Source organism: Eptatretus burgeri, chromosome 17, assembly GCF_056783735.1.
Source record: "Eptatretus burgeri isolate ZD-2024b chromosome 17, Ebu_testis_v1, whole genome shotgun sequence".
Taxonomy (NCBI): domain Eukaryota; kingdom Metazoa; phylum Chordata; class Myxini; order Myxiniformes; family Myxinidae; genus Eptatretus; species Eptatretus burgeri.
The window spans coordinates 58,245,599-58,271,203 of record NC_140977.1 but is presented as its reverse complement, the minus strand read 5'-3'; the positions used below and the strand labels follow the sequence as shown (position 1 = coordinate 58,271,203).

Here is a 25,605-nt window from a genome sequence, read left to right as displayed (position 1 = left end):
TTTGTAAAGTCTGTTCTTAGCCAACTCTCACTCACGGCGTAAGGTGCACGCAGACCGACAGGCCGTGCGATCTGATGTCAGAGCATCACCTGGTCCTCCAACATGACTTCATCAAAATGTCTAAAAGCACCTTCAAGGTAATCCCAAACCAGAAATCCTCAAGCACATGCTCAACCCACCCCATTGCAAACCCAAAAACATTACATTGCACTTTCCAAAATGCTTGTGACACGAGCGGAACAAAACCTCCTAGAATGGAAGAGACAAAACAAAATTAGACAAAGGTTTTGAACCTCAAATAAACATAAAAATACAATCCATGTAATAATTATAATAAATATAATAATCGTAACAATTACGAGTTCTGTTGTATTTCCGACATCATTTGGGATGCAGATGACATCATTCTACACTTTTTATAAACTCTTTTCTTCATTTTTCTTACAAGAAATGTCACGAAATACCGCATTTGCTGGCATGCCGCGTCATGCTGGGAAATCTCACGATATTTACACGGACACAGTCACAGGTGCAGAGAAGACAAGACTTCATATCACTCTTTACCTAATGGCTCATTTCCATTCCATTGCCATACTTTTTAAATTCTCTCCATTCCTTTTTTAACCAATGACTCTTCTTTATCATGGCATTCCTTGGGATCTTATCGGGGAATGCCAATCAAACACGTCTTTCTCTTTCTTATTCTCATCCCTCTTTTTATCCCTTCACATCAGCACATCAGATTTTCCGTATTTCATAAACATCCAAAACATCTTCTTCGGCTATCTGCTCCATCTCTGACTTCTTCCTCTTGCACCATGTGACCAGATTTGGCCTCCACCACGTGATACATTCTGCTTGTCACCAAAAGGAAAAGAAAAAAAATAATGAGAAAGAGACAGAGACAAAGATACACATACAGGGAGATAGATAGATAGAGATGGAAAAAAACGATTACAGAAGGGAAGATAAGATACAAGGGAGAGGAGAGAGAACAGAGAGGAGATAATGAAAGAGAGAGAGAAAGAGAGAAATAGAGAAATAGGTGACTATTTTCAGTAATATTTATATATCTATATTTTGCGATTTCCCGCTTACGTGCTGGAAAATAGTATTGCTTATTGGCTGATCACAGGCCGAGGTTACTAAGCGGCCGTAGCCAGCTTCAGTTAATCAGGCTCGTCATGCTGATTTGCCCCACCTCACCCAGCCAAGCCCAGTTAGGTGAACTGATTGGCCCCAGCTGGCCCAGTTCTGCCTGTCCAGGCAAATTGATTGGCCCCTCTTGAAATAGCAGAATGGGGAGGCGATTCTGCCTCGTGAGTAACTCGAGTGCAAATGTAGATTGTGATTGAACTGCGGAAAGTGAACCTCAATGTGTGATTGAGACATGCCCAATGAATGAATGACCGTGTTTGCCACTAATTATTTCCCTGGAAGTGAATGAAGAAGGAGTTCTTGTATCTGTGGATAATACTGTGCTTTGAGTGAAAGTCATTGGGTGTGAGTGTGCAGTGTTGGAATGACGATTTGAATGTATTCATTTCACAAGAGAGGATGAGAGTGATTAAGTAAAAGGCAAACTGATGGGGTGTTCATAGTATGGCTGGAATAGGCGAACGAGAACGGCGGATAGGGTACGGAGAGGAGAGCGGTGAGAGGCGCAGAGCATTTCCTGTTACTCCCGCGATGTTGTTCAAACTTCGGGACTTTTCATACCCTACGTGTGTGGGGAGATGGGAGGAGGGGGCGGGAGAGAGAGAGAGAGAGAGTGAGAGCGAGAGAGAGAAAGAGGGTTGTAATTACTGGTGTATTCATCCTCACTCCTACTGTACTGCAAAGCATCAATGGCTTATCACTCCCACTGTACTACAAAATGTCAACACACTCTCATCTCCTACTGTACTCTAAAACATCAAAGGCATATCAACTATACTGTATGATAAAATGGAAATTATTTATTATCTATTACTGTACTACAAAACACCAATAGCTTATTAGCATTCTCTCATCCCCTACTGTACTCCAACACATCAGTGGTTTATCAACTCCTAATGGACGCAAAATTTGAAAGGTTTCCAAATGTGAAAAAGCAAATCACTATGAGAGTTTGTGGCTGGATAAAGGAAATGCACAGTGAAAATAAAAAGGCAAATAGATGGACAAAGTGTGCAAAAAGGATGAGTACAGAGAGGAAAGGAAGGAAGAAATGCATGTCATTGTATGATATATTGCAGTATGTTATCACTGCTAATTAACAATAATGAATCATTAGCATAACAAAAATAACATAGACAAATAGGGAGAGCTATGAATAGAGATGCCAATTGTGAGAGAGAGAGAGAGAGAGAGAGAGAGAGAGAGAGAGAGAGAGAGAGAGAGAGAGAGAGAGAGAGAGAGAGAGATAGAGAGAGAGAAAGAGAGAGAGAGAGAGAGAAAGAGAGAGAGAGAGAGAGAGAGAGAGAGAGAGAGAGAGAGAGAGATGAGAGTTATAGATCTGGAATTTGTTCAAATCAACATCTTTCAAAAGGACAGGGAGAGATTTCACAAGTCCATATTAATAGCTGTCTTGGACAATGCAATTAATCTTGTTGATCTGCTGATGAATCCACATAGTGGCTTCAACAGCAGATCAACAAGAATAATAAGAAACCTATGGGAAAAAATGCATGACAAAATAAAAGGTCAACACAAATGCATGGGTACTGAAAGCACCAAATTGAAAACAATAATCTGAAAATACAAAACCAAAAAAAACAATCATCTGAAAACACAAAACCTGAAAACACAAAATTTGAAACCAATAAGCTGAAAACACAAAACCTGAAAACAATAATCTGAAAACACAAAACCTGAAAACAATAATCTGAAAACAACAACCTGAAAACACAAAACCTGAAAACAATAAAGTCAAAACACAAAACATGAAAAAACAAAACCTGAAAACCGTAATCTCAAAACACAAAACCTGAAAACAATAAACTGAGAAAAACACAAAAACATAAAACGCAAAACCTGAAAACAATAATCTCAAAATACGAAACCTGAAAACGATAAACTCAAAACCTGAAAACAATAATCGCAAAACACAAAATCTGAAAACAATGAACTCAAAACAGAAAAACTGAAAACAATAAAATGAAAAAAACACCAAAAACGGAAAACCTGAAAACAATAATTTCAAAACAAGAAACCTGAAAACAATAATAGCAAAGCACAAAACCTGAAAACAATAATCTGAAAACAACGAACTGAAAAAACAAAACTTGAAAACAATAAACTCAAAACAGAAAACAATAAACTGAAAAAAGCACAAAAACATAAAACACAAAAACTGAAAACAATAATCTCAAAATACGAAACCTGAAAACACAAAACCTGCAAACAATAAACATGTAAACAATAAACTCTAAACACAAAACCTGAAAAAACAAAATTTGAAAACAATAATCTCAAAACACAAAATGTGAAAACAATAAATACAAGAACTGAAAAAAATAATCACAAAACCTGAAAACAATAATCGCAAAACGCAAAAAACTAAAAAACAATAATCTCAAAATACGAAACCTGAAAACAATAAACTCAAAACACAAAACCTGAAAAAACAAAACATGACAACAATAATCTCAAAACACAAAATAAGAAAACGATAAACACAAAAACTGAAAAAAAATAAACACAAAACCTGAAAACAATAATCTCAAAACACAAAATATGAACATGATAAACACAAAAACTGAAAAAATAAGCACAAAACCTGAAAACAATAAACTGAAAAAAACACAAAAACATAAAACACAAAACCTGAAAACAATAAACTCAAAACACAAACCCTGAAAACAATAAACACCAAACCTGAAAACAAAATTCACAAAACACTAAACCTGAAAACAATAAACTGAAAAAACCTGAAAACAATAATTTCAAAACACAAAACCTGAAAACAATAAACATGAAACCTGAAAACAATAATTGCAAAACACAAAAGCTGAAAACAATAAACTCAAAAACACAAAACATGACAACAATAAACTGAAGAAAAAACACAAAAACATTAAACACAAAACCTGAAAACAATAAACTGAAAAAACACAAAAACACAAAACCTGAAAACAATAATTTAAAAACACAAAACCTGAAAACAACTCAAAACACAAAACATGAAAACAATAAACACAAAACACAAAACCTGAAAACAATAATCTAAAAATACAAAACCTGAAAACAATAAACTTAAAACAAAAAGCGTGAAAAAAATAAACTGAAAAAAAAAAAAAAAAAAAAAACCTGAAAACAATAATCTCAAAATACAAAACCTGAAAACAATAAACTCAAAACACAAAGCCTGAAAACAATAAACTGAAAAAACCACAAAAACACAAAACCTGAAAACAATAATTTAAAAACACAAAACATGAAAACAATAAACTCAAAACACAAAACATGAAAACAATAAACACAAAACACAAAACATGAAAAAACAAAACCTTAAAACTATAATCTCAAAACACAAAACCTGAGAACAATAAACTGAAAAAAACACAAAAACATAAAACACAAAACCTGAAAACAATAATCACAAAACACAAACCCTGACAACAATGAACTCAAAACAGAAAACCTTAAAATAATAAACTGAAAAAAAATTAAAAAAACACAAAACCTGAAAACAATAATCGCAAAACACAAAACCTGAAAACAATAATGTGAAAACAATGACCTGAAAACACAAAACCTGAAAACAATGAACTCAAAACAAAACAACAAACGCAAAAACTCTAAACAATAATCTCAAAATACAAAATCTGAAATCAATAAACTCAAAACACAAAACCTAAAAAACAAAACTTGAAAACAACAATTTCAAAACACAAAATGTGACGACAATAAACACAAAACCTGAAAACAATAATCGCAAAACACAAAAACTGAAAATAATAATCACAAAACACAAAAACTGAAAACAATAATCCCAAAATATGAAACCTGAAAACAATGAACCTGAAAACAATAAACTCAAAACCTGAAAACAATAATCGCAAAACACAAAACCTGAAAACAATCTGAAAACACAAAACCTGAAAACAATATTCTGAAAACAACGATCTGAAAGCACAAAACCTTTAAACAATAAACTCAAAAAACAAAACCAGAAAACCATAATCTAAAAACACAAATCCTGAAAACAATGAACTCAAAATAAAAACAATAAACTCAAAAAAAACAAAAAAACTGAAAACAATGATCTCAAAATATGAAACCTGAAAACACAAAACCTGAAAACAATAAACTCAAAACACAAAACCTGAAGAAACAAAACTTGAAAACAATAATCTCAAAACAAAATGTGAAAACAATAAACACAAAAACTGAAAAACAATAAACACAAAACCTGAAAACGATAATCGCAAAACACAAAACATGAAAACAATAAACTCAAAACACAAATCTGAAAACAATAACCTGAAAACAAAAACTGAAAACAAACTGAAAATGGAAACGAAAATTACCAAACAAAATAAAAAGCCCACAAAACTGAAAACACAACCTGAAAACAAACTGAACACGAGAATGACACTCCATGGAGCAGCATCCAGCCCTTTTTATTAATTTTTTTATTAATATTTTTGTAGACCTTGGCGAGGCTCGCATGAGAGCTAACAAACAACGCACAGCAAGGGGGGCATGAGACGAGAGGGGCAGGAGTGGGAAGGACAGCACAGTGGGGAACAGAGACATTAGGAGATCTGTGGAAGGGAGAGGGATGGGGTGGGGAACACGGGGTATAGAAGATGGACATAACAGAGACTTTCAGGAAGGAAAAGAGGGAATTTGAAGGAGGTGGGTTTGGGGTGGATTAACAGGGGTAGAAAAGATCGAGGATTTGGATGGGGGACAATAAGAGGTGGTTGTGAACAGCTGTTTTGAAGGCCTGAAGGAAAGATTGGGATTTAACAGAGTGAGGGAGTTTATTCCAAAGATGGGGAAATAGAGGAATGAAAGAGTGAAGGTGAGCAATGTTTATTGATTTTGGTAATTGTACCTAAAGGGGCTTGTTGGCGGACCTTGTGCGCCCTGCGAAAATATGGTGGGGTCAAATCGCAGAGAGAGCAGGGGGGGCGAGACCGGAGAGGAGAGGGTAGAAGACAGAAAGACCACTGACCTGCCTGTGGTGAAAGAGTGAGAGGCCCAAAGACTCAGCCTCATCGCGGGAGATGCCAATGATCTGAAATGCCTTGGTTTCCACAGCGTGAAGCCGAGAAAGATAGGAGGTAGGAGCACCAGCCCAGAAGGGAGAGCAGTACTCCATCAGGCTGCGGACATAAGCTTTGTATGTGGTCAGGAGCTCAGGTGGGCCGAGAAAGGACTTTGCATGATGGAGGATTCCCAGTCAGTGACTGGCTTTGGAGGCCAGGTTGGAAATGTGGCTTTCCCAGGAAAGATCATGGCAGACAGTGAGACCCAGAAGCTGGAAAGAAAGGACTTCTTCCAGAGGATTGTTGAGAAAGTGGATGGTGGGGTTTCCAAATGGTCCTTTCGGAGAGACCTGGTGAGAGTGTGAGATTTGTCCAGATTGAAGGACATGTTCCACGTGTTGGACCAGTTTGTGAATTTATCCAGATCTGCAGTGAGCGAAGATGCTGCTGCTTGCCGGTCTAAGGGATGACAGATGGTACGGCAGAGCATGGAGTCATCAGCAAAGAGATAAAGAGGATTTTCCAGAGAGTCGGAGAGATCATTGATGAAAACCAGAAAAAGAACAGGGCCCAGAACGCTGCCTTGAGGAACTCCAGCCTGGACAGGGAGAGGGGATGGAAGAACTCCATTTAGGGCCACACGTTGACTGCGACAGGAGAGGAAGTCTGCGAGCCATGAGTGGAGATGGCCTTGGATACCATAGGAAGAGAGTTTGGTGAGCAGGGTAGGGTGCCAGACCGTGTCAAAAGCACGCGATATGTCTAGGGATATGGCTCTGATTTCATGTCCAGCATTGAGGACCTACATCCATTGTTGGAAGAGCAGAAGCAGCATATCCAGGGTAGAGTGACCTGGTCTGAAACCAAATTGATGATTGGAAATCAGGCCATTGGAGAAGAGGAAGGATTTAATGTCTGAAGTGATTATGGATTCCATAACCTTGCTGATGATTGGAAGATGGCTGATTGGTCTGTAGTTGCAGGGATCTGTTTTTGCACCTTTTTATGCAGGGCAGTAATGTTTGCTGATTTCAGAGCAGATGGCAGATGACCTTGAGCAAATGAGAGGGTGAATAAAACAGAGAGAGGGTGAGCAAGCGCAGAGGAGCAGGTTTTTAGGACTCGTGGGCTGATGCCGTCTGGACCGGTTGTAGAATCTGAGTCGAGGTTTGACAGCAAGCTCTCCACCTGGTCAGGAGAAATGGACACAGAGTCCAGAGACAGTTGGGTGCAACTGGGTAAGGTGGGTCGAGAAAGCGATGGGTTTTGGACACAAGATTTCGATGCAAACACCGAGTTTCGGCATTCAGCTTTTTCACGAGCGGTATCAGCAGTGCGGCCATTTGAGGTAAGGGAGGGATGGAGGGGGAACATACACCAGAAACAGATTTGATTAGATGCCACCAGGATTTGGAGGAGGGAGAGAGGTTTGAAAGTTCAGACTTGAGATTAAAAAATATGTTTTTCCTGAGGGTAGATAACCTTAACCCTTTTGAGGGACCTTAACCAAAACTTAATCAGCTTGTTCTTCAAACTCAACTCATTACCCCTGAAAACACTTTTGTTGTGGGATAGTGATGGTGTTGTGGGAACAATGTCAAAAGACATCGTGATACTAAACCAGAAGACGATTGTGGTGTCGTATTGTGGAATCGTAATGTGGTGTCATTCTTCATTTGTATTCTTCTTCTTCTTCATTATTCTTCTTTATCCATCGCAATCCCACAACAAAAGTAAAAATGTCAAAAGATGTCATGATGATAATCCGTAAGAGGATTGTGGTGTTGTATTGTGGCATCATTATGTGGTCATGCGTACCTTATTTGGTTGTTTGTTTTTGAGATTTCATCCCTCTATGTTTTTACATTTTTTTAAAATGTTTTTTTTTTTCTTGTTTCTGCAATTTATTTAATTCATAAAATGCTTAATGTTTTATATATTTTGTTATTTTGGTATGGATTAAATCCTTCTATGTTATTCGATTTATGGTACATTCTACCCCCACCCCCCCCCCCCTTTCAATCCTGGCTTTTGAATCAGTCCACTATATGGATTACCACATTTGTGAAACGATGCGATTATCATTTAAAAACAAAATAAAAGAAAATGCTTAATCTAATATATAAAGCTGAGTTTGTGTCTGGGGGTGGATGTGCGGGTCTGTGGGTGGGTCATAAGCACTGGCCATTTTATAGGCCAAACCTTCCTGCTCCTTTTCGCTCAGGCGGTCCATAAATTGTCGCCATTTTTTCGATCCACATAGCTCAGATTGTTTATCAGCCTCTGATATACATATGAAGACTGAACAACGCGTCTTCCATCATTAAATGTTGATACCGTTTTGAAGAAACAAAAGTACATTTTGATTACAACTCAAACTATGTCGTACATGTATTGTCTGCAGTGATCACGGCAACGGTTTAATATACACCGCCCAATGAAGGTACATTAATTCTCAAATGGCGAAGAATAAATATTGTGATGTTTCAATGCAAAAATTTTTGGGTTTTTGCCTGACTTTTCAAGGCTTATAAACAAACTGATGGACATGTAATATCATGTGAAGGAAATAAACATTAATATCAGATTGGTCATGAAATACCTGCGCTGGGGGAATTCCGAAGAGATATTTATTATGTGCACATACACTTCAAAGAAGTTATGCACATGCACACATTAAAGTTGAATGAAATGTCCACGTCCACTTCAGTGGACTTCACCTCTGAGTTTATGTACATTTTAAAACTGAACAAGGTACGTTTTCATTACAACGAAAAAAAATCATGATTAATATTTGAAGCATTTAATTTTTTTTAAATGTCCCTTTGTCAGTGTTTTTGTATGCTGTTGTACTGTATTCTGGGCCACAGTATGTACTGTATGTACTGTATGCTGTTGAGATGTCCAGGAGGGTGTTCAGTTCTGAAACAGCTTGTTACACACACACACACGCACACACACATATATAAACATACAAAACATGTGGAGTGTGATGAGCACTCCCAAATCCCCATTGGACATAGTCCAACACCAAAGCATCACCTCCAACCCAACAACTCTGTCAAACAAACAAAGATTTCTGGTCAACATCTGTTAAACATCAAACAGAGCCACCTATCCAGATTTCGGGCGTATTTGCCCTCATCAGGAGAGCATGCCAATAAATATCTAACCAATGTAGCATGATTAGATGAACTTCCGGTTCTGGGTTTGGAGCGTCGACACGTCTCGTTCGGGGCTCTCTGCTGACGATCTCAAAGTTAAATTTCCGGTCGTTATCTGTCCCGTTTTAACTGTTTATTCTCTCACTTACATGTTATTGTGTGTTCCTAGTTCGGTTTTGCTTCACAAAATCATGCTATTTTGTGAGATTTTGTCGACTTTGTCTTACCGGACGCTTGAGGCCTACCCTTGAGGCTTGAGGCCTATCGGTTCCCCTCGGTGTACGATCGTGTTTTGTTTTTTCTCCCCATTACCTTCAATCTCTATGTGTCCCACTTTCCTAACGTCCCCCATCCCTCCCAACTAATCACTCTATTTCTTATCTTAAAAAAAACACAACAACGCAACCTTTCTCCTTTCTCACTCATGACCTTCGATTCTTCTTCATCCTCTTCTTCTTCTTCCTCGATTTTTTTTTCAACAACACTTCCATGACCTAATATGTTGAAAACTCTCTCAAACATTAATAATAATAATAATAATAATAATAATAATAATAATAATAATAAAAACGATCTCTCATAATGCTTCATCTTGCTCTTTCACACATGTGGTACTCTTTACTGTATCATAATGCACTACTCTTCTACTATTTAAACAGACTCCTCTCAATTCGACCTTTCCTTCATACCTTGCCTGAAAAATCCAACTGTTACAGCATTTCTTCTCTCCATTCTCTGGATTCGCCTTTATTGCATCTATCAAGAATTGTGTTAAATTGCATCTCTGTCCTAAAACTTTTTAAAACCCCAGTTTGCTATGAATGTTCACTTTCCATCAACCATTCTTTTTTTCCAACTTCAGTGCCAACTCACCCCTCTCAACCCTCACTCTCAAAGCAACCATCCCACTCTTCTCCCCCCAAGCATCCTTCTCACCTCTCTCAAACCCCCCCCTCACCTTTCTCCCACCATTCAACCCCTCACTCATCCTTCTCAAAGTTGCCCCCACTCTCATCCACAAAGCTGCCTCCTCCCACTGCTCTCTCACCTCCATCTCTTCACTCTACCTGCTCAACCCTCAACTGCCTTCTTCTACCTCTCGTTCCCCCTCTCTCACAGTACCACAGAGCTTTTTCTCCTCCTCATCCGGCCCACTCCCCGAGCTATTCTGCCATCCCCCACACTCTTTCATCAACCCTCCTTACCTACCCCCCTCATCCTTGTTCTTCCCTCCCCCTCCCTCTTCATTAAAAGTGTGGACCTCAAATATCCAGGGCCTTCGCTCAAACCTTTCAGATCTTTCCATACAGGTTGCCACTGACAAACCAGACATAATCTGCTGAACAGAAACTTTCCTCCCCCAAGACGTGTCTGACTCCCAAGTATCTCTCCCTGGTTACTCCCTCCTCCAGTATGACAGACCTGAGCTTTGTCCTGGTGGAGGAGTTGCTCTCTTCATCAAAGACTCTATTCCTCACTCTCCATGCACTGCCCTCACTCCCCCACACCCCCAGGAATACCTCTGGCTATGGCTTCCCCTCCACTCCAACCTCATGTTTATATGTGTACTGTACCATCCACCTAACAGTGATGACTCCATCTACGCCTCACTATCCAAAAACATGGACTAACTTCTATCTTCTCATCCAAACTCTCTCTTCCTCTTATGTGGTGACTTCAATTGTCATCGTACCAGTTGGCGAGGTGTGGGTACCTCTCTCACCTGTCATGGCACCGAAGCAAAAGCTTTATGCGACTCATTGGGACTGACTGAATCGGTCAACTTTCCTACCCGGATATCAACCAATGGTACTCCATCTCTTCTGGATCTGATTTTGACAAATTTCCCAAACAATATCTGCTGCTCTTCCTCCGCTCCAATCGGTTCTTCTGACCACGTCCTTGTCAAAGTGGACATCTCTCTGGCTATTATCAGAGAACCACCTCACCGCCGTAGAGTCTGGAATTTCACTCAAGCCGACTGGCAGGGTCTCCAAGCAGCCCTCAAACTTATAGACTGGTCTCCTATCACTACTTTCTCCAACATCAACTCATTCTGGGAATTCTTTCAAAGAAACTTGCTCTCCCTCTTGCACAGATTTATCCCCTCTCGTGATCAGTTGTCCAACCCTTCCTCTCGCCCTTGGTTTACTGAAGCTTGTGGCGAGGCAGTTGTCCTGAAACAACTTGCCTTTGCCTCATGGAAAGCAAACACAACTGAGGGCAATCTCAGTTCCTTCCATAAAGCTTGGAACAAGTGTGTATCTACCCTCAGGAGAGCCAGAAAACAACATCTTTCTCATCTCAAGTCTGAACTCTCAAACCTCTCTCCCTCCTCAAAATCCTGGTGGCATCTAATCAAATCTGTTTCTGGTGTATGTTCTACCTCCATCCCCTCCCTTACCTCAAATGGCCGCAATGCTGATACCGCATGTGAAAAAGCTGAATGGCTAAACTCGGTGTTTGCAGCTAAATCTTGTGTCCAAAACCCATCACTTTCTCTACCCACCTTACCCAGTCGCACCCAACTGTCCCTGGACTCGATGTCCTTTTTCCTGACAAGGTGGAGAGCTTGCTGTCAAACCTCGACTCTGATTCTGCAACCGGTCCAGACGACATCAACCCACGTGTCCTCAAAGCCTGCTCCTCTGCTCTTGCTCACCCTCTCTCTGTTCTATTCACCCTCTCATTTGCTCAAGGTCATCTGCCATCTGCTTGGAAATCAGCAAACATCACTGCCCTGCACAAAAAAGGTGCAAAAACAGATCCCTGCAACTACAGACCAATCAGCCTTCTCCCAATCATCAGCAAGGTTATGGAATCCATCATCGCTTCAGACATCAAATCCTTCCTCTTCTCCAATGGCTTGATTTCTGATCATCAATTTGGTTTCAGACCAGGTCACTCTATCTTGGATATGATGCTTCTGCTCTCCCAACAATGGATGGAAGTCCATGGATTGGAAGGAAATCCGAGCCGTATCCCTGGACATATCACGTGCTTTTGACACGGTCTGGCACCCTGCCCTGCTCACCAAACTCTCTTCCGATGGTATCCAAAGCCATCTCCACTCATGGCTCCCAGACTTCCTCTCCTGTCGCAGTCACCATGTGGCCCTAAATGGAGTTCTTTCATCCCCCCTTCCTGTCCAGGCTGGAGTTCCTCAAGGTAGCGTTCTGGGCCCTGTTCTTTTTCTGGTTTTCATCAATGATCTGGAAGAAGTCCTTTCTTTCAAGCTTCTGGGTCTCACGATCTGCCATGACCTTTCCTGGGAAAGCCACATTTCAAACCTGGCCTCCAAAGCCAGTCGCCGACTGGGAATCCTCCGTCGTGCAAAGTCCTTCTTCGGCCCACCTGAGCTCCTGGCCACTTCCAAAGCTTTTGTGCACAGCCTGATGGAGTACTGCTCTCCCCTCTGTGCTGGTGCTCCTGCCTCCCACCTTTCTCGGCTTCACGCTTTAGAAACCAAGGCATTTCAGATCATTGGCATCTCCCTCAATGAGGCTGAGTCTTTGGGCCTCTCACTCAATCACTGCAGGTTGGTCGGTGGTCTTTCTGTCTTCTACCCTCTCCTCTCCATCCACGCCCCCCTTGCTCTCTCTGCGATTTGTCCGCACCACATTTCCGCAGGGTGCTCAAGGTCCGCCAACAACCCCCTTCTGGTAAAACTACCAAAATCAGGAATCACTGCCCACCTTCACTCTTTCATTCCTCTTTTTTTCCCGCCTTTGGAATAAACTCCCTCACTCTATTCATTCCCATTCTTCCCTCCAGGCCTTCAAAACAGCTGTTCACCACCACCTCTTATCATCCCACATCCAAATCCTCGATCTTTTCTACCCCCGATAATCCACCCAAGCCCACCTCCTTCAAATTCCCTGCTTTCCTTCCTGAAAGTCCCTGTAATGTCCATCTTCTATTCCCCATGTTCCCCGTCCCATCCCTCTCCCTTCCACAGATCTCCTAATGTCTCTATTCCCCACTGTTTTGTCCTTCTCACTCCCTCCCCTCTTGTCTCATGCCCCCCTTGATGTGCGTTGTGTGTTAACTCTCATACGAGCCTCGACAAGGTATACCAAAAAAAAAAAATGGTGATCACATTCGTCGTTTATACATCAGATGCACCTCCTGGCTATGATGGTGAGCATTGAGCAATGGTGAGCAATGCATGAATCTCTCCAAACACCGAAATGAAAACTATATCGCACCTACAAAAGTGATATACACAGCGATTAGTAGGTATCATAAACAGGCACTCAATGATTGATATGAGTGAGGAAAGTGAAAAAAAAATTAAACATTTTGTCATTAAGAAACCATTGCGGCCTGGTCCAAGTCAAGGCATTGTTGATGGTTCAGCAGGCTGAACAAAATGGCAGTTTAAGACCCCAGCGAGCTGACAGAGGGTTGACCACCACAATCTTTGTAAGGTTTATTTTCTACTTTTTTTGGGATGAGCACCCCCAAAATTATCTTCAAAAGTGGTGTTTAAATTTACCTAAACACCCAGTTTTCATTAATCTTATCTATTCTTTTCGCATTGTTTTAGTATGCATGCAAAGTTTGGGGCTGCTAGGTTTCATAGTTTGGGAGTTATAGAGAAGACACACTGACTGACTGTTGACTGACACACATCAATATTTATTATTTATTATTGTGGATACAAATGGACACACACACTATAAAGTGCACAACTTACCCTGAAATAACTTGTGTCATCTCATTTTATTGTTCTTTGTGACCTAATGTGTGCTATAACCTTGTTAATGGTAAATATTTATTTGTGGTCAGATCTGAGAAAGGTCAGATAACTTTCTTCATAATCGGATTTGTTTCTCTAGAAGCGATTGCACTGTTCATTTGAACGATAACATAATATTCTCTCACATTCCTTCTTATTCATATAGCTTTGTTAATTCATGGTTATTCATTTACATTAAAACAGACATGGCTGAAATGCAGAGAACACTGCATTTACATTTCTGGAGTGGAGATAGAAGTGGGAAGGGTGAGGGATGGTGGGAGGAGTTGGATGGGGGAGGAGAGGGAGAGAGAGAGAGAGAGAGAGAGAGAGAGAGAGAGAGAGAGAGAGAGAGAGAGAGAGAGAGAGAGAGAGAGAGAGAGAGAGAGAGAGAGAGAGAGAGAGAGAGAGAGAGAACAGATATATATTTATATATATATATATATATATATATATATATATATATATATATATATATATATATATATATATATATATATATATATATATATATATATATATATATATAGTGATTGAGATTATAGAGAAAGATATAAAGATGATTGATAGAGATTATAGAGAGTTATAGATAGATAGAGAAATCACAAAATAGATATTATAAATCATCATTTGTATTCAGCCTGGGGCTGCTTGTTGCATTATTGCTGGGAGCATAGCTGTGCCACCGATGCAGTGCCTCCCTATTTCCATTAAGCTGGTCCTCTTTTGCTGACCTCAGAAAGATTACAAGCTGAGTAAACCCACCTTCTATTATTTAATGGCACAAGAGGGGGCTCAAACTCAAGACCCTAAGATCTTCAGCCAGCCTCCTTCATCATTAAGCCAACACTCAGCTTGAGATTATAGATAAAGATTATTGATGGAGATATAGAGAGAACGATATAGATAGAGATGGAGAAATAGAGTATATAGTAACAAATATACATTATAGAATGAATATCAACCAAATCGAGTAAGAGAAATAGAGTTATAAATAAAGATTGTACCAATGCAGATATGGAGAGTTATTAAGAGAGATGGGGAAATGGAGAGAGTTACAAATATAGATTATTGGAAGAGATTATAGATTGAGATTGAGAATACAGAGAGATTGAGATTATAGATAGAGAATGAGATAAAAATTATCAATAGAGATATTGGGATATATATATATATATATATATATATATATATATATATATATATATATATATATATATATATATATATATATATATATATATATATATATATATATATATATATATATATATATATATATATATGCCTGGTGTTGGCACAGTGGTTAGGGCAGCGGCTTGGGATCCAAAAGGTCCTGAGTTCAATTCCCGTTGGGCCACTGAATTAATACACCAGGGGGTTGACTCAGCCTGTCATCCTTCTGAGGTCGGCGAAATGAGTACCAGTGTACTGGGCCGGTGTATACCCCGGTTAAAATAGGTGTACCATATCCCTGTGCCGTAAGAGGCGACCAGGGTTGCGTCAGGAAGGGCATCCGGCGTAAAACATGTGCCAAATCACTATGCGGATCATACGGATGATCCGCTGTGGCGACCCCGAACGGGACCAGCCGAAAGAAGAAGATATATATATATATAAATAAATATATATATATATATATATATATATATTTATATATATATATATATATATATATATATATATATATATATATATATATATATATATATATATATATATATATATATATATATATATATATATATATAAAGAGAGTTATAGATAAAGGTTATAAAGATTATTAATAGTGATATAAATAGAACTACAGCTAGAGATAGAGAGAAATAAATAGAGGATTATAAATAAAGATTATAGATAGATATTATAGATATAGATAAAGAAGGAGGATAAAGCAAGATAAATATTTAATTATCAATCGAGATAAAGGGAGTTTTGAGAGAGATGGAGAAATAGTTATAATATACATTATAGATAAAGATAAAGAAGAAGGATAAAGAAAGGTAAAGATGATTGATTGAGATATATAGAGCTGTTAGAGATAGAGATAGAGAAAGAGATATATTGAGATAGAGAGTTATGGAGATAGAGAAATGGAGAGAGTTATAAGTAGAGATTATAGATTCAGATAAATAAGAAGGATAAAGAAAGATAAAGATTATCGATATAGATATGGGAAGTTTTGAGAGAGATGGAGAAATAGAGTTATAATATTGTACATAGAGATATAGAAATGGATATAGATTATATCAATAAAGATATATTATGGATAGAAATAGAGAAATACATGGAGTTATAAATATAGATGAGAGTAGAGAGAGAAGAGAGAGAAGAGACCCTTGCGTGAGTGAGTTGGATTTGATGAGTGGGGTCGATTAGCGAACTCTCCAGCAGAAAGGAGGAGGCATGGAGAGGCCCGGCGAGCTGTAGGAGGTCGCGATGCTGCCTCGCTTGGAGACAGCGGAAGTGAGAGTGCAGCTTCATCGTCCGACAGCACAGTATCTGCATCTCCATTTCGTTTCGAGTCTGTCAGTGGAAATGAAGTGTGAGGAGTTAAAAATAAAAGATTGGTGGAAGTGAGAGAACAGGAAGGGGTTGTAAAAAAACAAGCTCGAATGAGCTAAGATCCTCGTCCTCTTAATGGTGACGTCTAAAACCGAATATGACGTCATTGTGATGTATCAGGTTTGCGATAAATTATCTGTGCTAATGCCCGGCTTGATTCCCGCATACAAAATTCAAACAGCTTGCCTAGTTTCGGAGATAATGGTATAGGCGATTTCCATTAGCGGCGATATGACGTCAACTTTTTTTCTAGGAAGAATTTGCAAAATCGGAGATGGTTACTGCCTGCGCGTGGGCTTTCTGCATATACATGGCAAGCTTCACGAAGATCCGATGAAAAGTCTGCGTTGTGAAACAAAAAATGTCAAAAAATAAGAATGACGTCATAAAAATTGATATGACGTCATAGTGATGTATCATATGTGCGGTAATTCATCTCTGCTAATGCTCTGTTCGATTCCCGCAAACAGAATTCAAAAAGCTTGCCTAGTTTCAGAGATAATTTTATAGGCGATTTCCATTGGCAGAGATATTTTGACGTCATAACTTTTTTTCTCGGAGGAATTTTCAAAATCGGAGATGGTTACTGTCTGCGCAGGGTATTTTACATATATTTGCCAAGTTTCAGGAAGTTTCGATGAAAACTGTAGGCTGTGAAACAAATGAAACAAAAAATGTCAAAAAATAGGAATGACGTCATAAAAATTGATATGACGTCATAGTGAAGTATCATATGTGTGGTCATTCATCTCTGCTAATGCCCTGTTCGATTCCCACAAACAGAATTCAAAAAGCTTGCCTAGTTTCGGAGATAATTTTTAGGCGATTTCCATTAGCGGAGATATTTTGACATCATAACTTTTTTCTAGGAGGAATTTTCAAAATTGGAGATCGTTACTGTCTACGCAGGGAATTTTTACATATGTGTGTGCCAAGTTTCAGGAAGTTTCGATGAAAATTGTAGGTTGTGAAACAAAAAAGTCCACAAGAACAACAACGTGAGTAAGACTTAGAGATCCTCCACGAGGATCTAAAAATGTGGTTGGTAAATAAAAAGTGGAAAGAGGAAAAGAAGAGTCCATGTAGGGTATTCATCCTTGAGTACGGAGTCTGTTCAGAAGGAACATTAAGGCAACTGTGTTGTCAACTCGCACTTGCTTATGGATGTTAACGTTCCCATGATTTTCAAAAATAATAGGCCAATGTCTGCCAGTACCCTGGACCATTTTCAAATGCTTGCATCTTGGTGTGCATCACTTGACCCACCCCCCTGAATGACTGTTTCACCATGCTATTGGGATATTGTGAGTGATGCTGAGAAAGTTGTTCTGTGGCATGGAGAGCTGTTCACTCATCATCATATCAATGCACTCCCAAAACTAAATATCATACTTCTGTAGACATTTGGATGAAAAGATGCATGTTTGGACAGAATAATCAACTAAAGGCCAGTGTCCATAATTACAGGTGTTTTACCACTTGGTATTGCACCTTGCACCAGGTAGCCAAAGAGTGTTAACTCCTGACCATGGAGTGAAACTCATCACAGATGTTAGTCTTCTCTGTACATTTACAGCAAGTGTCACGCATTCTCAACAACGATGAGTGAGTTTCTGATGACAATGGAGTCAAAGTCAAACAGCTTCAAAACATTTTGAAATAGGGGGAAACTGTCGCTTGAGAAATTAATCCCATAAACGAGGGTGAATAGGGACGATTTTTGGTCGTTTTTATTTTGTACTTTGTTTTCTGTAAGCCCTTATGTTGTGTCCATCCATCATGTCTGTAAACTGTTGTTATGAAATAAAACCGATGTTGATAGTACGTGACATTTTCTCTTATTTTTTTTTAATGACCGTCCCTCTTCACCCTGGTAATGGGGTAAATAAGGACAGTATAACTATCGTGTAAGGGTTTGTAACATATTGTCCCCGCATACGAGATTGAAAGGGATGCTGTGAGTTATAATGAACAACACAATTACTTCAGGTACAATTTAAACCACCAAATAAATACAAATGTACTTATTATTTAAAATCAACAGTGCCAATGAATTTATCCATTTATCACACAAGACCAAGAAAAAAGATGTGTCGTGCGTCGTGGTTTGTCTTGAACGTTAGTTTGTAATGCTTTGCAGCTTTAGAAAACAATTATTTTGAACAGAACTGTTAAGAAGAAAGAAATCTTAAACAATCATCCCATTAAAACAAAACGAACATTCCAAATAACATGGTTAACATGGTTCTTGAATGTTCTCTTTTCAATGCCATGTTCATCAGCATACCAGCTCTTCATAATATACCTTAGATCAGGTGTATCTAATAGGACACCCTAATGTGTACAGGTGTGGATCCTCTTGGTGATGTGCTGATCCACCGCAACGCTCAAAACCATCTGTCCACCCTGAGGTCTCGTCTCTGGATTGTTATGATGTTTGGAAATGAAATTTTTATGCCTCCGCCGATGAAGTTGCCAGAGGCATTAAGTTTTCAGGTTGTCCGTCAGGCTGTCCGTCCATCTGCGAGTCCATGATTCCCTTTAAAATTCACTTTCTCTGCGACCGCTTGTCTGATTGACATGAAATTTCCACCAAAGGTGCGACTACTCATTTTTTGAGGATCATCTTGGGATAAATTTATCAGCAGAAAAAAAACTTGATGAAGTCATCGTTCACGTGGTTCGGCAGCCATTTTTTAAATTAAAAAAACCCTTTAAAAACCCTCCCTGAAATGGCTGAACAGATTTAGACGAAACTTCACAGGTATGACCGCCAATCCATGAAGAACAAAAGCTTTCCTAATTCTGATGACGAAGGTCACATGGCGAGGCAGCCATATTGGATTTACCCTAAAACCTTTTAAAAAAACTTCTCCAGAACGGCTTGACAGATCGAGGGGAAACTTCACACACATATTCACAAGCCTTGAGGATACCAGGGTGTTCACGAATAGTTGATGGGTCACATGGTTTGGCAGCCATATTGGATTGAAGGAAAATATTTAAATAGTTCTTTCTCTTGAACCCCTTCATCGATTGACGTGAAACTTCACAAATATTATCTCATGCGATTGCTGCATATAGTGTGAAAACGAAGACATCATAAGTCACATGGTTTGGCAGCCATCTTGGCTGGAAAACGTACCTTATTCGATTAACACGAAACTTCACAAGCCTGATCCCCTTCCCAATTAGAGGCAGAATGTAAATTTATGATGTCATTGGTCATGTAGCTCAGCAGCCATGTTGGATTAAAAATAAAAACCAACAAAAATCTTTTTCTCCAGAATGGTTTACTAGATCAATCTGAAACTCCACACACATGATCGACAAGCCTTGGGGAATATATGATGTAAATGTTAATGTCATAGGTCACATTGTTTGGCAAATTAGATTTTTTGAAGAATAAACCTTTAAAAAATGTTCTTCTCCAATAGCGCTTGACAGATCAAGGGGAAACTTCACACATAAAATTGTATCTCTTGAACCGCTTCATAAATGGATGTGAAACGTCATGGAGAATATATGCTTTAAATTTCAACCTGATCGGACGCATGGTCGGGCTGATAGATGGGGCATTATTTAATTCTTTTAATCTAGGTTCTTTTTTTTTATTTTTATTTTTTAAGTATGTAGAATGATGTGATAATGTGGGTGGAGGCATATCTGTCGATGTCATGACGTTGAAGTGTGCCGTTTTAGCTTGTAATGCCATATTCCTCTGCTTTCCTCGAGCTCATTTCTCGATTTTCGTGCCAATTCCACCTTTTCCATATCACCTTCACTGTGTTGTTTGTACATTTTGTGACACGACTTTGATTTGTAAGTTCGTGACATTATATCTCGATTGACCTCAGCTCACACACATGCTTTTCTGAAAACAATATTAAAATATATTCAAACATTTATGTTAGTCGAATTAAATTGCCACTTAGACCACATCAGTTGGACAGTGTAGGCTGGGTCCTGAGGCAGCGTATCAGCCAGATCATTTCCTCCAGTAGTTGTACTTGTACAGGTAAAGTTGGAACCACTTATAACGTTTCTGTGCTTTTTGAAGGAAAATGTAAATTCCTGCACCCAGGGCACACTATTTGTTGCTACATTTCTGTTGAACCCTCTTTTAAACACAGCACGTTTACTGTTTCAACCTGAGAAAAAGAAAATACATAGAATTTAATGATGTTGGAAAATCAAGTTGCAAGGAGCAGGGGGAGTAAGGGAAGTGGAGAGGTGAGGGGAAAGGGAGGAGGGGAGGGGAGAGAGGTGGGGAGGGAGGCGAAGGAGAGGGGGAGAGGGAGAGAGGGGAGGATGGAGAAAGGGGGAGAGAGGAAGGAGGGAGAAGGGAAGGGGGTATCTTGGGGAGGTGTGTGTGTAACAATTGCTATGTTGTCAGATTAAATTTAAAGTGCATTAGTTGGGGGTTGTGGGGGGGAGGGGGGGAAGGTGGGATAAAGTTTCTTATTTTGAAGAGTATATACTTCATGGATGCCCCCAAAGGGCATAATCTAGGATTTTTGTCACTGGAAAGGGTCTAATATGTGAATATACAAGATCTTCAGGGATGAAGATTGGGAGATTAGTAATCTTCAATTCCTCATATATCCTGTTGAGCCATGTTCATGATATGCTGTCTTTATCACTGCTGAGACGAGCTTCACTGTTTAAAGAAAACCTTGCATTGATACTAAATTGGTGTCATTTAATCCTCGAACTTGTGTGCACAGTACTGTTTTACCCCTAATTCTGTATCTCACGATGGACAGGTAAAAGTTCATGATTCTATATCTTTTCATCTATCAACATACATATACTGGTTGGAAAGATGTAGAATCTGAAACGCTGTACTGCTTCCATTTAAACAGGTGCAAAAAAATAAGATCCCTACCGATCTACCCCGTTCATTGAGCAGCATGTTACCGGAAACCCAACATTTTTGTTTTGGACCTTACCTCATCTCTGGTTCCTCTTCATAGAAATATGGAGCAACTGCTTTTGGCAAAATGGAGGAAAATGTAATATTAATAATAGATCGTCACTCATCAAACACACACACACACAGACACAGACACACACACACACACACACACACACCAATACTTAAATACTCATATATGTATCCATTCATATCTCTTGAATGGCATTTGAGTCGGCCCACACTTGATAGTTGCTACAGAATAGCAAGATGAATGATTGACACTCGTGACATTAGAAGTACTGTTACCTGAATTGTGAGAATGCGGTTTCTGATGTGAAATACAAAAACAAGGCCTTTTACTCTGTATGAGAGAGAACCCTTTGAACAATTTTCATGAAGCCTTTAGATATTCTCATTTCAGATTTGTATCAAATCTCATGGGAAGTCTTAGTAGGTTTCGGTTAGACAAAGTAAGACCAAAGATAAATTATGTGGTAATAACATAAGATAGGTTTACAGATCAGATGATCTGATCAGATCAGACTACAGATCAGACTACGCCAACACCAGGCATATATATATATATATACATACATACATACATATATATATATATATATATATATATATATATATATATATACATACATACATATATATATATATATATATATATATATATATATATATATATACATACATACATACATATATATATATATATATATATATATATATATATACATACATATATATATATATATATATATATATATATATATATATATATATATATATATATATATATATATATATATATATATATATATATATATATATATATATATATATATATACTAGACAACCCATGAACCTGTTGGGTTCCCGTTGTGAAAGCAGTTGATAAAAAAATCATTTCAAAAATAAAAAGGATAGCTCCAGCGACAGCTTGGTTGTTTGCATTGATCAAATTCTCCCAAAGAGTACTTCACTGAATCGTGAATTGATTTTTTAATCACTTTTTTCGTCGCCCGATTTGAACGAAACTTGATATTGCGTGTCAATATGAAAAAATAGAAACAGAGAAAAGAAAGTCGAAGAAATTATTGTGCGGAATCTTCTAAACCCAATTTTATTTATTAATGAACACGGAAGTATTATATCAAAATGGCGATGTTTATTTTATGCGTAAAAATAAATCGTTCTTTGTCTCCACGAAATGTTTAACATTTTTGAATAAATCGTTTCAAGAAAAAAAAGATAGCTCCTGCAAACTATACCGCTGAGGTTGTTTGCATTTATCAAATTCTCGGAAGAGTACTTGACTGAATCGGGAATTGATTTTTAAATAATTTTTTCGTTGCAAGATTTGAATGAAACTTGATACTGCACACCACAGGCAAATGATGAGTAAGGTGGGCCGAAATTTTTTGCACTATTGTGTACCGTTTTGGCTGTATTTCAGGAACATACATACATACATACATACAAGATGAGAGTTTTAATTATATGTATATATATATATATATTCAATCATAGTTTGTGCCATACATCCTCTCTTTTCCACATGTACAAGCTTCCAGTGTTGAATTAAACCTTTAATAAAAAAAATAATTTTTGATTCCGTTAATTTTGATAATTTAGAAGATCTTCACACAAAAAGTTTGGAATTTAATTTATAACAAATTCCACCAATATAAAATGCCCATGTTGTTTTTTTTTTAGCAGGGCCTAAAGATGTTTCATGATCAGAATCCACTTGTTAACTGTCCCGTGACCCAATATCAAGGAATGATGAGTTTGGTTCACAGACAGAATGCTAATTTCCATGTCACCCTTTCCCCATGAATGAGGAATATTTTGTGTGGAATTCTATTAAGATATGAAAAGGAAACTTCAGGCATATCCTTCTGTGAGGACAATGACAGATGTAGTTGTTGTACGGCTGCAGCGAGTGACGCTGCCTGGGGTGAGATGGGCCCAAGAGCGTGACCACGATTTAGTGAGATCATATTACATCATTGGGAATTGTCAAGGGAAGTTTCAACAGCAGAAGGGAAACCTTAGTGCATGCAGGCACTGACTCGCACCACCCAATTATCCAGGCCCATAAACCCATGTCCTCTATTTATGACTCTGTGTCCAACTGGCCCAGCCCCTCGGTCTCTTAATCAGGATCATTCCCATCATCAGTCCGTCTGCCCTCACCACGGCATCGATGACGCAGGAAGACTAAAACAGGTAACCACAGACTCGTCACAAATGCAAAACATGCAACGCTTCTTAAAACGGCAGTTGGTGTATAATTGGGGACATCAAGACGCGATGCGATGTATTGTGTTTTCATGGCACAGCTGTGTGGCTCACAACTCCGGGTGAAATCGAATCCCACATTTGAAAGCACCGACTGGTTTGGTACCAGCATGGGTAGTGTATCGTGGACCACCCCGTACTTTGGAGGGGACTCAAAGCAGACATGTTTGTCGTGTTAAAGTAAATGATCTCACTCTACCTTGGCAGAATCCCAAATTCTTTGTAAGGGTGGAATGTCAAGTTAACCTCTTTTCCGACCATCGACGTCCCATGAATTGTGTGAATGGTGACTCCAAGGCAATCAATGGATCGAGGACCACCGTGAGAGTAAATGATCTGTGCCTGCATCTCACCAAACAAGAGCATGCACTATGGCTGGACTCCAAAATCAATTACAACAATGGCAAGACGCACACCATTGTGTGAACATCAATATTGTTTGTACTTTTTTGTGGATCTTGTGTCGTGCGTGTGAAATCCGGCCTCAAAATGTGACGATATTGTAGCTAAGTTTGTATACTGGGCTTACAAAGTGATCCCACAGGGAACTGGTACCCTGAGGCGCATGACACGTGCATCTAGTCCTTTGAACCACTTTGATTCGTTAAAAATCCTACGGCGGCATCTGCCAGGCTTTGAGGATAAATGGTGAGACAACAATGTCAGATCTAAAGCAAACAGTTTGACATCTACACGAACAATCGTGTACAAACATGGGTCATAGTGAGTGTGTAAGTGTAAGAGGAGACAGGACAGGCGAAAGATACTTCAAACTCACAATAAGCCATAGTATACCACAGGTGTACTACGGTGTAGTGTATTATATAATCACCCATACTCTCTCTTCCTAACATCTTACATTATCTGTTCCCTCGTTTTGAATCTCATTCTCAAATAAAATATAGTTGGTGCTGTGATTTCAAACTCAGGACCGACTCACTAATTGGTGCCTCGCTCTTGGATCTCAGACAGAAAATAATATTTTGAAGAGGAAGAAACATTTTACAACTCAAAACAAACAATGTCAAACGCGACTTATGGATCATCAGGGCTGTCAACATCCTCAGCACAACACTTTATGGAGGTGGTTTGGCAGGGAGTGACATATTACGCATGATAACCGAAAAACCACAAACGATTGAGCCCACAAACAGTAACACATCGATACATAAACGCCAAACGATAACACATCGATACAAAAACACCAAACAGGAACACATCGATACAAAAACACCAAACAGGAACACATCGATACAAAAACACCAAACAGGAACACATCGATACAAAAACACCAAACAGGAACACATCGATACAAAAACACCAAACGATAACACATCGATACAAAAACACCAAACGATAACACATCGATACAAAAACACCAAACAGGAACACATCGATACAAAGACACCAAACAGTAACACATCGATACAAGGACACCAAACGATAACACATCGATACAAAAACACCAAACAGTAACATATCAATACAAAAACACCAAACGATAACACATCGATACAAAAACACCAAACAGTAACACATGGATACAAAAAAACCAAACGATAACACATCGATACAAAAACACCAAATAGTAACACATCCATACAAAAACACCGAATAGTAACACATCGATACAAGGACACCAAACAGTAACACATCGATACAAGGACACCAAGCGATAACACATCAATACAAAAACACCAAACA

At 38.8% G+C, this 25,605-nt stretch overlaps 1 protein-coding gene across 6 annotated transcripts in view; it reads right to left on the bottom strand.

Annotated features, from left to right (window-relative positions):
* Nucleotides 1–435: 435 nt before the first annotated feature.
* The window catches only part of LOC147010231 (voltage-gated potassium channel KCNC1-like), a 164,934-nt gene continuing 139,764 nt past the window's right edge, over nucleotides 436–25,605 (bottom strand). For all 6 annotated transcript variants that reach the window (XM_085862931.1, XM_085862933.1, XM_085862930.1 and 3 more), the window contains 2 exons: nucleotides 16,443–16,631; nucleotides 436–1,720 (listed from right to left, as the gene is read on the bottom strand). In XM_085862931.1, the coding sequence (XP_085719057.1) occupies nucleotides 1,596–1,720; nucleotides 16,443–16,631 (314 nt within the window). In that variant the 3' untranslated portion in view covers nucleotides 436–1,595. The remainder of the gene's footprint in view (nucleotides 1,721–16,442; nucleotides 16,632–25,605) is intronic.